Source organism: Agelaius phoeniceus, chromosome 16, assembly GCF_051311805.1.
Source record: "Agelaius phoeniceus isolate bAgePho1 chromosome 16, bAgePho1.hap1, whole genome shotgun sequence".
Lineage (NCBI taxonomy): Eukaryota > Metazoa > Chordata > Aves > Passeriformes > Icteridae > Agelaius > Agelaius phoeniceus.
In genome coordinates this window covers 7889998-7902685 of record NC_135280.1, presented here as the reverse complement: position 1 = coordinate 7902685, position 12688 = coordinate 7889998, and the positions used below count along the sequence as shown (strand labels likewise).

The 12688-nt window shown below is 37.8% G+C and overlaps 1 protein-coding gene across 1 annotated transcript in view; it reads left to right on the top strand.

Annotated features, from left to right (window-relative positions):
• The window catches only part of IQCK (IQ motif containing K), a 37533-nt gene that overhangs the window by 5816 nt on the left and 19029 nt on the right, over positions 1-12688 (top strand). The window contains exons 5-7 of the mRNA XM_077186708.1: positions 2056-2108; positions 2222-2299; positions 11171-11255. Of these exons, the coding sequence (XP_077042823.1) occupies positions 2056-2108; positions 2222-2299; positions 11171-11255 (216 nt within the window). The remainder of the gene's footprint in view (positions 1-2055; positions 2109-2221; positions 2300-11170; positions 11256-12688) is intronic.

The window sequence follows — 12688 nt, the reverse complement described above, 5'->3', positions numbered from 1 at the left end:
TTAAAACAGATTAAATTACAACTGCTAGATTAAATCGAATTTTGTTGTCAAAGTGTAGAATTTATTCTCTGAAACAATTCCCTAAGTAATGGGACCCATTTTCATCCTGTGATTGAGAATAGCTGTACAGTCACAATCAGACTCTGCTGTTTGCTTGCAGATTCTGGGCAGGTCAGGATTTGTCCATTTAACATTTGAAGTGACTCAGGAAGCTCTGCAGTGAAGGTATTGGTCTCTTAAAGTTTAGGTGTTGGGCTTCTTGGAACAGCATTTGGTATCAACATAAGTGTGAAAACTGCATGAGGAGCTGTGTTTTCTTCCCAGCCAAGCACTTAATGGAGCCCTACCTGAACCCTAAAGCTTTGGTTGTCACAAAACAGATAATAAAGGCATGTATGGCTCAGGATTAATAATTGTTTTATGATGATTTCATCCTCTGTTCTTCTGCTTTCTTTTTTTTATTTGTCTTTTTTTTTTTTCTTCTATTGGAGTCAGACTGTATTTCTATCAAGGGTAAAATTCTCTAAAAAATTAAAAGATTTCCTGGGTATCCTGTAGGACTACCCTGCAGTCCAGCACTAAACTTCACACTTGTCATCCCCAGCTGTGTGACTGCCCTGGGCTCTTCCCTGGCAGCCAGCACCTCACACCATGCTCCTCTTCCACTTCACCTGTGGCTGACCCCCAGATTATGACCTATACCATGAACTGAAAGAATTATACTATGTAGAACATTTTTTCTGCCTCTCTGTTCACATCTGAGGATAATGCATAGAATAAAGTCATTTTTCAATTTTCATGTTTATTGTATTTTCCTTAGCAAGTGGTAGTAGTATCTTAACCTCTTTTAGTCAAGACTTCAGCCTCTTTTGTGACATTAAGCAGTTTCACAAAAGCTTTGGACCAGTGTGAATTTTTTTCCTAAAAAGCAATTATTACAGCTGAATCTCCTGTTTGACAGGGCAGGTGTTGGGATGGGAGCTGAGCTTGCTTTTTAGCAGTGGCTGCTATTGTGATGAAGCACTTGGTGCCCTGGGGCTGCAGGGCTCAGTGTCTTTGAGGGTTCACTGTGACTTTGTGCATCCAGAGCACATCTCATGTCAGAGGGTTCTGAAGGTACTGATCAAGTTCTTCTGGTATTCCACCCAGAGCTCCATGTTCTATTCTCCATATTATGGTTACTGTGGTTTGTGATAAGCAGCATGAGCACCTGTATCATTTATCCATTCAATCTGTCAAGATAGAATGTCAGAGGAAATGCTTAAAAAAAAAAAAGGATTTCCTGCTCCATGCTGGTTTTATCAAAATTCAGGCTCTGAATGGCTGGCTGTGGTACTGGCTGCACGAGTCCCCAAGGACAACCTGCTGCAAAACATTTTGTAAAATCCTCTTTGTTGGTTAAGATTGAGAACTGGGAGCAAAGGGCACAAATGATTTGCTGTGAAGCTCCAGGTTTTGAATTTTTACCTGGTTCTCTGTAATGCCCATGGTTTCTGTGGCTGTGGACAGACAAAAGCCTTCCTTTGGTTTTGCCTTCCTTCCTGGACCACCCAGCAGATGCTTTGGTCAGAGCAGCCACACAATACTCTGCTGTGTGCATTCACAGCATCTTCAAGCTGGGTCCATGCAGGAGGAGCCAATATCCAATCAATGTTCCCTCTGTGTTGTGGAAGAAATGAAGTATTTGGAGTGTGATAATAGAACTTTAAACAAAATGGCAAGGAATTTACAACATATTTTCATGTTTGAATGAGTTCTGTTAATTTCTTCACAATGACGTTGCCACTTGCAGCAACATTCAGAGGTCTTTGTTCTAGATATACTGCAGTAAATATCAAGATAACATATGTAGAATTTTCTCACTCATAGTTTGTCCTGAAATCATTCCACAAAATTTCTAAAATTTTGGCTGAACCACTGACTTTTGGCAGTAGCAATAAAGAGTAGACAGAGTAATGTACTGTATATTTTATTTAATAAACAGCAGTCAATTTATCTTATACATCTGACCAATCCAAAAATAATAAATAATTTGAAACTGTCTTCTGTCTTTAGGAAAAAAGAACCAAATTTATTCCCACTGATTTCCTAACTGAGTGGTTATACAAGTAAGTTATTCATATTTCTTGCTACTAAGTATGTTCAGTGATTCCAAGGCACTAATTTGCAAATTGAATAGCTGAAATTTAAATTAATATGAGTTGTTTTCCTTTTTCTTTAGCAAGAATCCAAAGAGGAAAGATGAGTCATTCACAGAATTGTTTTCCATTCCTTTTGTTAAGGACTGGCTAAAGGACCAGTAAGTTATTGCAGTACTCAGAATAATTTTTTTCCTTTTATTCTTTTGCTATTCCAAAGAAGTTATAGAGCCTCAATATGTTGCAGTTGTGCCCTCAAAAATGCCCTTTACTGTGTGCAACAAAGAACTATGTGATAGTTTCTAACTGGCCAGTGTATTACTTACAAGGTATTTTGTACCAGAATTGTTCACAGATAAATTAATTTCAAATTCCTAAACATTTTAATTGTAGAATGAAGGACATTTGAATAGTCTGGTAGTGTTATGAACATCTTTGTACTAAGGAGTAAAGCAATTTTTTCAGTGCTGCTTCCCCCTATGGAAATCTTTGAGAGTGTAGTCAAGAAATTCTTCTCTAACTGTAAGCAGCTGCTTTTGAGATACCTGTAACAATCCTTGGCATCAGGATGCATTTCTGCAGACATTTATGACTTTGAGAAGCAAGCACTTGTTTTTGGCAGCCTCAATCATATATTCCTTGTTATTTTCTTAGAACCAAACAGCACAATAGTTATGAGAGAAATGCTAAAGTCCTTGAGACTGCATTTATTTTAAATACAGCTGCTGTGTGAGAAAAGCAAAGGATTAGTCCACAATGAGGGAATAAGAAACTAACAGGGATCAGATAATAAAGAAAAATTTCAATTTGAAAACTTAACTGAAATCTGGATTGGTCATTGGTGAAAACATAGAGATTAATGTATCTTTGTAGATACATTTACTTTTTCACATGATGTAAGTGGAAATTGAGCTTCATTGAATTCTTGACTTGTGACACTTGGAACCTTGAGACACCAATGGAACAAGAGGAAAGCTCCTTATCACAGGTCTTTGTGGATAAGGTGGCAATTGTGTCAAAAGGGTTAACTTTGATTCCCTGAGAGGTGGTCAGAGCTGGGTAGGACATTTCTGAGTACAAGACCCCTTTGGAGAATGACCCATTTCATCTGAGCTCTGGTACCTTCAGCCATCAGCTTGCTGTTCAAACCTGCTCTGCAGGGACACATCTGCTCATTCTGTCAAACTCAGTCCTTGCCAACAAGTTGCCCATCTAAAGCTGTGGTTTAATGCTTTGTAAAATGAGCATGAGCTGCAGCCTGGTTGTTGAACCCCTTTCTTAGGCACACAGAAGAGCCCTTGGCCAGTTCAGCCATTTTGGTACCGTGGGTTTGTGAGGATGGATGTTTGTACCAAAGATAAAATCTTTAAGATCACAGTTTTCAGACATTTCTCTTGGAAGTAAAGCTGAACAAAACATTCCCTGCTCTCTCCTGTACTTCACCCCACCCTGCCTGTAGGCACCCTGGTACCACCTTGTCTGTTTGTTAGGATGCTTGATTATTCTGATCAGGGCCCTGCTCTGGGTTAGGAATCTCTCTGCCAAAATGTGTGAGGAGGCTTTGTACAATTATTGAAAACAGATCATTTCTCCAGTCTGCTTCACCTTGGAGAGTGGCAAACCCGTGTATTGGCACAAACAAGGGATTAAAATGAAGGGCTCAGGGCAAGGTGAATAGAACAAATGAGCTGCTAAGATAGAGAGGTGGTGGCAGGAACTGCTTAAGTCAGCTTTGCCAACAAGAGAAATACACTGTGGAATCACAGCCTGGATGACTCATAGCTTCTGTTAGTGGTGGTGCTCCTAAATAACAGAGTGACAGCTCCACAAGGACACTGGAGTGTCAGAGTCCCACTTAAGTTGATACCCTTCATCTTAAATCCTCTAAACAACTAGGCTCTTAAAATAATAATTATTAAAATTATTAAATAACTACTTTTTGTGATCTTATCCTAAAATTACAGATTTAAAAATGCTGCTTCTGAAGTAAATATTATTGGAGCAAAGTGAAAGGCTGCAATATAAAATAAGAATAAAAAAAGAGAATTTATTATTATGTCCTGGATTTGTCATAAATAGTTTATTGTTATATCCTTCCAGCTATCGCACTTAAATGTAATTGATTCTATGCTTTTTATTGTCATTTCCATTTCTATTTTTAAAGGAGTTTTAATTTTTTTAACAGGATTAAGAATATATAAGACACAATATGCTAAAAAGTGCTGGTCAAATTTTGATGGGAAGCATCCTCATCCCAACTGTTGAGATGGGTTTATCAGTGCCAAGCAGTCCTGATGCTTAAAAAAACCACCAAAACACAAAACCCCCAGAGCACTATTGTTTTTGTTCTATCTGGGATCCAGCTTTTTTTAATATATTCCATACTTGAGAATGACTTTTTTGGCTCTCCTCCAGTGCCTCCAGTTTCTTCTTTGAAGCTCAATTTTTTAGAATAGCCAAAGCCACAGTCTTATGAGCTTCACTTTCTGTGCAATGCATTTCTAAATGAGATCTTGCAGCCTACTTTTCCCTAATGAGACCTAAATGCTGCATCAGTTTTCAGAATTTTAAATGCAAACCTTATACCTTCAAAACCTAGTTTTTGTCAGTGAAGGAGCTTGTAAAATTTGAATTTGTTTCCAGCTTTAGTGTAATAACAGCTGTGACATCTTAGTATAGGCACCTTGCCTTGCACTGAGTTCTGCATGTTACCAGTAGTGCTGACAAAATATTCCATCCCTTGGGAACCTTCAATTCCCCCAGCAGATTTCAAAAGCAGAGGAAGGAGCAGCTCCAGTGCTGACTGGGATCTCCATATCACATGGCAGACATTTCTGTTGCCTCAAGGGACAGCTGCACCTTTCAGAGGGCAGGAACGTGGAGTTTGAGCACAGAACCAGCCCACGTTTGTTGGGCACTTGCTGGGACACAAAGTGATGGAGCTGCTCCTCCACTGGAGGCTGATAGAACCAGTGGAGAAACAGAATTAGAGCTGGGAGTGTTTTGTAATCCTATAAATATGCTAATGAGCACCACAGTTGCCTTTTGTCAGCATTTTCCAGTGTGTTTCTGGTTGAGCAGCACTGAAGCTCAGTTGCAAGTAATCAAGCTCTGTGTACTGAATCAGGGCCAGGAAAGTCAGTGAGCTCTGATTATGTTCTGATCCCTCTGAAATTTTACTTTTCTGGCATAGATAGTCTGAGTAACTGGCAGCATCATTTCCCAGCCTTCTTTAGCATTTTTATGAAAGAAATATGAAGAAACCAATAAAACATTGTTCCCCTGATCTGAAAAACAGTGATAACATAAAAGCCTGTCATGTAAATTTAATAACATGATAGCATTGTTCAACATAACCCTGGACCTTACATCCAGTGAGAGAGACTGGTGTATAGTAGGTGTATGCACCTATGTTAGGAACAAGCATTTCCTGGCTTTTGAAGTTCAGATAAAAAAAATAATTCACGAGATTTTTTTAATCTACATTTTCTTCTCTTTATTAGAGATATTTACTTGCTACTCAGTTCAGAAGGACACATTTCCTGGTTTAATCTGTCTGTGTGTACCAAAACAAGTGTACAGACACAGAGAAAATAACTTTATCATGGTTTTCCTGAAGTGGGCAGCTAAGATATAAACCATGACTAAATTTGGAGTGGTGGCTTTTTGCCAAATATCTGTATACACATATATATACATTGATTATTTTTTCTCCCTCCCCCAGATATTTTAATTGGGTGAAGTCTGCTGGTCTCAGCTGCCTTTACAGTTGACTTCATTGTCAGCTCTCAGATGGCCAATAGGGGTAATTTTGCACGGGTGACTGATTTTTTTTCTTCCCATAATATGCCCAGTTTCTACAGGCTGTGCTTTCTGCACACTGCTATATTTCATTGCTTTGTGTCTAATCCAGCCATGTTTGGAGAGTGCTTGGTTTGCCTTGTATGTTCTTCTTTAATTTTCTTTAGTAATTTGAGCTTTATATAACATTTTATTGTAATAACAGAAAGTCCAAAAAATACATCTCTGTGGATGTTATTCTGTGTGTTTCCAAGTAAAAATTGCCATTGAAGTAATGTGGCAGAATTCAAGTTAACAAAGGAGAGATTTTTTTACTTGAAAACTCTGTGTTGAAAGACTGCAGAAATTTTCTGTGTAAAATATTTCTATTTTGTAGTGGTGCTTTATGGGGTTGAAGGTGTTATGGCTGTAATATCTGATACATTAAAAATGCTTTAATTTATGTAAAAGTTGTCAAAATGGCAGTGAGAAAACTGAGAACTTATAAGTGCTTTGTGACATCTTCCTAATGCTGCTGTTGGACCACTAAGGGGAGTTTTTCATGTTTTCAGCATACAAAGTCTGACCTAAAGTACACAAACATAGAGGGGAATTTTCCCATTGACATGAGTGGCCTTTGGAACAGGTCCATGTTTGGTTTCCTTCAGCCCAGGCCCACAGACACTCTCACAGACTGCATAAATATTGGTCCTGTGAGAGAGAAAGCTGAGGCAATGCTTTGTGACTCCCAAAATATGTGGCAAGTATGCAAGCACAGGAGAGCTGAGCTGGAGCAGTAAATGGGCATGTCCTCCCAAGGAGAGCCTGCTGAGGCAAGAAATCCACTGCCATTTTCAGACAGAACTGAAGAAAAAAGATTCTTGCTCTGCTATTTTTTGGCATGTTCTCATTACAAAGATTTCTTGCTGTGCTTCCTGTAATTCCTCTGACATTCTGGTTACAAATCACCTGCTCTGCCTCAGTCTCCTGTTGGTTACATGACTCTGCCTCCACACATAACAACTTTCTCATGTTAGCTCCACACTGTCTTGTCTTTTCTTCATTATAAATAGTTAAGCAAGTACATAAATAGTTGGTATGTGTTTAACAGCTAAATGCATATTATCACTATGGTCACTTTGATAACACTCTCAAATGTATTTATAACATTTTTAAATTCAGTTCACTATTGACAGCATAAAGGGGCTTTTATTTGGACAAGATGATAGAGAAGAAGAGCTCAGACTCCTGCAACTAGCAGGGGTCCCACTTTAAGATGTCTACTTGGTTGCAGTTCCTTTTCTAAGAAGTCTAAATTTGGTTATTCCCACATTTACAATCCTTCAAAAATTTAATCTCCATATAATGCACTAAAATGTTTTCTTGTATATTGTAAGGATTTTTTTTCTCAAATACTAATAATCTTATTCTAGTGCATTTAGATTGTTGCAAAAGAAAACTAGTGGTTAGGAATTTATTTCTGACTATGGAATATTTGTATTCATACTGAAAATGTTACAAAGAAAGGTCTCAGTTCACACTCTGTTTGACCTGTGAAAATGTTCCAGGGTATTTTTGTCAAATGTCTGTGGGAATATTTCCCTGGAAATCTGAGAGACTCATACAATGCCTTTGTAATATTTGATCAATATATGTAATTGATTTTAAATACCAGGTCAGATGAATCAGTACTTCAGTGTTTGACTGCTTATGAACCACCATTTTCCTGCTTTTTGGGTAAATGACCTTAGTTGTATTTATAAGCAGAGGTTTTTGAGATATTTATTTTGTATCAAAACAATACTTTTTCATTATTGCACACTTTTGGGGTTCTGGATAGGAATGTAAGAGAAAGACCTAAAGAAGGCAGCTGTTGCTGTAGTGTTTGCAGATTCTCTGATTAGGAATAAGAAATACTGCAAATATGAAAGATAAGTACTTTGAGAAATTTTTAGCAGAGTTTTTTTTGGTTATTGAGACCAGCACATTATTTTTTTGTATATTTCCCAAAACAAAGACTTTCTCAGAATCCTTTTTTGAAGAATTATGCAGATCACCATGGTCGTTTACTTATGTCTTGTATTTATCCCTGTTCTGTGGTCTGTTCCTTCAGATTATGAATTTTTCAGTGTGTCTGTCATTGCCTGTACCTGATGTAAATACTCCAGAACAGTAACCATCACAGTCAAACTAAAGGTGAAGTGAATGTGGCTCTGGCCACTATAGTGAAACTTAGGAGGCCTCATCCTTTGCATTAGGGTTGCTTCAGTATTTCTAGAGAAGAGCTTTCTAAAGGCAGAGAGGAGCCCAGGCCATTCCTGGCTGCACCTGGAGATTCCAGGCTCACCTGAGCCCCAGGCTCTGCTGCTCTCTGCAGGCTCCTGGCTCTGGGGCTCTGCTGCTGTCAGGGACCAGGCTGGAGCAGGAGGAGCCATTACAAAACCCTGAACTATATACACTGAACCTTTTCTTCATTACAATTTTTATCTTATATTTTATTTCCAAGGAAGGAATCAGGCCTATTTGTAAGACAAATTTGGAATGTGAAGATAATCAGAGTTTCTGGGCATTAGTGTGTGGAAATACTGCCTGAATTCAGTGCCCTTCACTGTGGCTATGAGGCCCCAGAGATTATTTTGTCTGTTTTGGAGACAAGAAAATGGAGGGATTCTTTTCCTCCCTTTTCAGAATTCTTTGAGAACCCAATCTTCTGTCCATGGGGAAATCAAATACATGTCTTCATTAAGAACCTTTTTCAATGCCTCCTACATTTATGTAATGCAAGTCTGTTTTGTATCTTCTGGGTGTGAAATTCCACTTTCATCATGTCTTATAAGTAGTGAATAGCTCACAGAATCAAGATCTGTACAAGTTTGCTCAGAAAGCAAGAAACATGTTTCTAGAATTTAACTTTGGTCAGTGTCTGCTTTATGCAGATTTGGTAAAATAAAATACTTAAGAAAAATCTTTTTTTTTTAATGCTCTTTTACACATGCAACTTGTATTTAACAATATATGTATATTTCAATAGATATGATAATAATGTTTCATAATAGTGTTTCATATGTGGGTTTTTAAGATTGTGCATGATCAAGGAGTAAATAAGCAGAATGCAGTCAGTGTGCATTGTACTGTCAGTTTGCATCTTGCAGGCATCCAGCTGTCTTCTGCCACAAATGACAGACTCCTCTTCCCCTCCTTGGCTGCTGAGGGGTGATTGCCTCTGCTCAGATTCTATTTTTATTTGACCTGCAGACAATTGTGTATATTCTCCATTTATTCCCTTAGACCAAACTGGACCTGGCATGACACCTGGTCTTTAAGGATGTGCCGTTGAAAGGATTGATATCTGCCAATGACTGTCTTACTAAAAATTTAATCCTGTTCTTGCTTGATTTTTTATATTGTTTTCTCAGTTTTAGTGTTGCATTATAAGCTAGACATTTTTATAATTTCAAAATGAAAGCAAGGAAATGCTAGAGTTGCAGGCTAGGAGAAATCTCAAGTTGTTCTTTAGAGATGTACTTATTCCTAGAGAAAGTTCAGTGCTTTGATATAACTGCTGTAAAATATGTAGGTCTTCCTGTGATTTTCCCTAAGTTTTGGTTTTCAAAAAGATCTAAAATAGAACAGAGGATGAAAGCCTATCAGGAAACCAGCACAGTCCAGCTTCAGATTTTTAAGTCTGATTATAAGAAGCTGTTATCTCAGGAAGCCTTGCTTTTCCAGCACTTATGATTTCCCCTGAGCAGGAGAAATGCTAATTAATATTCACAGGGCTAAGACAGTTCAGCTCAATGGAGAGACTGCTTTTTATTTTTGCCTTATTTCGACTTTTCCAAACAGACCAAGGTTTTACTTCACATTAAAATAAATGTAGGCCAAAACCCAGCTGACATGATGATGAGACCAATTTAGCTGAGTACACAGGCTGAGCCAGTGGAGTCAGTGTAGCATTAGATAAGAGCTGAGGCTGTGCTCCAAGTGGAAATGCTCCTGCAGTGAAGACAAGCCCTAAGAGAAAGATGTCAGAGAACATAGGAAGCTTACTAGGGCAGAGACTAATATGAATGAAATTAAGTGAAAGGAAAATGTAAGCTGTCAAGCCTCCTAGCTTGGCCTGTAATATGCCATAAATAAATTTCCAAAAGATATTGCAGCATTTTAGCCAGAAAATGTAAGACTGCATAAATAAATGGCCTCTGTGTGTCTGTAGGTGGGTGCTGCATCCAAATTCATCGTGTTGTGTTCTTCCAAGTCAAGGCTGTGTTCAGTCTGTTCCCCATGCAGGGAGAGTGGCTCTTGGCAGCCATTCTAATGCTGTGCCAAGGCTTCTCTTTAGAGCTGGTATTTTCATGAGTTGCAGTGTTATTACACTGTAGTTCTTTGGATGGAAATTACATTTCTCCTGAAAGACAGTATAGAAGTAAATTTTGTTTTGTCCTTTCCAAGGGATGATTTTTTTATCATTGTGTCTGAGAAAGAAGTCAACACCCATAGAAAATGGCTTTTGGGAAGCAAGGTTTGATATAGTCATTTGAGGCTGAATTTAATTACTAGTTTGTTCCCATTAAAATTGGTAGCAACAGATTCACCAAATGTGCTTTCAAGCTACCATATATTTTGGCTGAAAATGGTTGAGTTCACAAATGTATTACATTCTTTTATCACCAAAAGAAAGTGTACATGGCATCAAAAGTAAAATTTCAGCACTTTAAGAACTTGTTTAGACATTTCTAAACATGGGTTCACGCTATGCAGATACGATAATCATTATTTTCCAGCCTGTTTTAATTTAAAGTGACACTATAATGTAAATGAATGTGCTAAGATATGTTTATATTCTGTGTATTTCATGTAATAAACATTTACATATAAGTCTGTTCATTGTTGCACACACACACTAAAACCTTCCCTGCTTTCCAAATGGCAGAGTGCTTCCCTTGCCCACCTCCCACTGCCACCCCAAACCTTACCATAATAGGGGCACTTTGAAGCACATGTAGAAGAATAAGAAAAATGACTCTGCTTGATGTGCCATTTGTACATTATTGTTTTAAGAAGGAATTCTTGTAGTGTGTATAATAATATATTTGAAAAGGAGACATTCTTAGTGCATTTTGTTTCCAGAGCAATAAGAATTTCTGTCTTTCAGGCTCCTGAGCAACATTTCTCTTTTTGATAAAATATACTGTTAAGGAAGAAAGTGCTTTACATTTATAGGCTGCCTGTTACATTTATTTTTTTTTAAGTCCTAGACCACCAGTTCCTCTATCTCTGCTTCTATCAGAAGAAGAAGCAAGCATACTAATCCAGTCCTTCTGGAGAGGTTATCGGGTAAGAGGAATCTGTAATTATTGTGCTTGATGTTGAAAACTGTAGGACTGTGAAGGCCCCAGGGAAAATCCTTACATAAATTTTAAGTAGGGGATACTATAAATAGCTGCTGAGACCCCTATGGTTCATTGGCTTTGGATGTTGCTCTGCCTTATGCCTAGTGATTTCAATTTTTTCACAGGCATTTATGCTGATGTAATCTCACTGTTTTCCTCAACAACAGAAAAATCCACAGAAATTCGATTTTCCAAAGTACAATTAACACCGAACAATTTTCTTTCTTTAACTGAAAGCTGCTTGGGGTAGCTCTCAAGGATGAAGTGGTATTTTGCTTCATGCAGGGATATGTTGGTGAGTGTGGAGATGCATGAGGAGGATTGGTGAGGTCTGTTGAGAAAAAAAAGCATCCAGAAAGAAAAGACAAGGAATTGAGACCAAGAATGAGACAGGAGATTTATGAGAGACATGAAGGATGTTGTTCAAGGAAAAGGGAAACAAAATGACAAGCAGATGTTGTAAGACTCAATAGTAACACAGCACTAGTGCCATTCCAGTTTAAGAGGGAAAAGCAAGGTGCATAAAATAAATACAAAGAAAATTGTCCAATGCTATTATTTTGGAGGGTAACAGCCATGCTAATCCTTGGATACTAAATAAATTATTTTGAAAATCCTGAAAAAGTTCTGTCAAATATATTTTTTAAAGCTCTGATACCTTCACACTTTAGGAAGAAATGGACTTGAAATTCAGGTGACTTTGGTGATAAAGAAATGTCTTTGACTTCCTTTATCAAAACTTAGGCTTCTAAGTAGCCTCCAGATATAGCAGCAATTTTGTTGTGATGGACAGTGAGACATCTCTGGATGTCAGGTGTTCTTTAAATAACAATCAGTTTAAAACACTGTCTGTTAAATTCTCGACTATTTTTAACAAGCATGAATATATAAGTGGCTCCCATAATGTGCTGTGCAGCCAAAGACAATGAAATACCTTGAAATGTTCTTCTTGACTGATGGATTTTTGTGACTTTCTGCTTGTTTGTTTCCCATTATTTTTCTTTTTTTAAACAGAGACAGCATTGACACTAACATGAATTAGCACTGACAGAATCCCTGCAGGCATCCTTACAGTGGGGGCAGCCATTATCCAATAACAGTTCTGTTTGCTGAACACTGCAAGGTTGCTCAGATATCTTCTGCTGCTCTGAAAGCTTGTGAAGGGCACAATCCTTCCCTGCAAAGATGAACTTCAGGGTTTTCACCCTGGTATTTATCATTCTAAACCAATTCCCAGAAATGAGAGAGAAATTCTATAAAAAATTCTATTCTTTTTTATGTCTCCTATAAAAGGTAGGAGACAAAAAAGAATTCAGGCTATAAAATTAGCTATTAATGTTTTACCTTATTTGAGGTGAAAGAACATGGGGTTTTAAA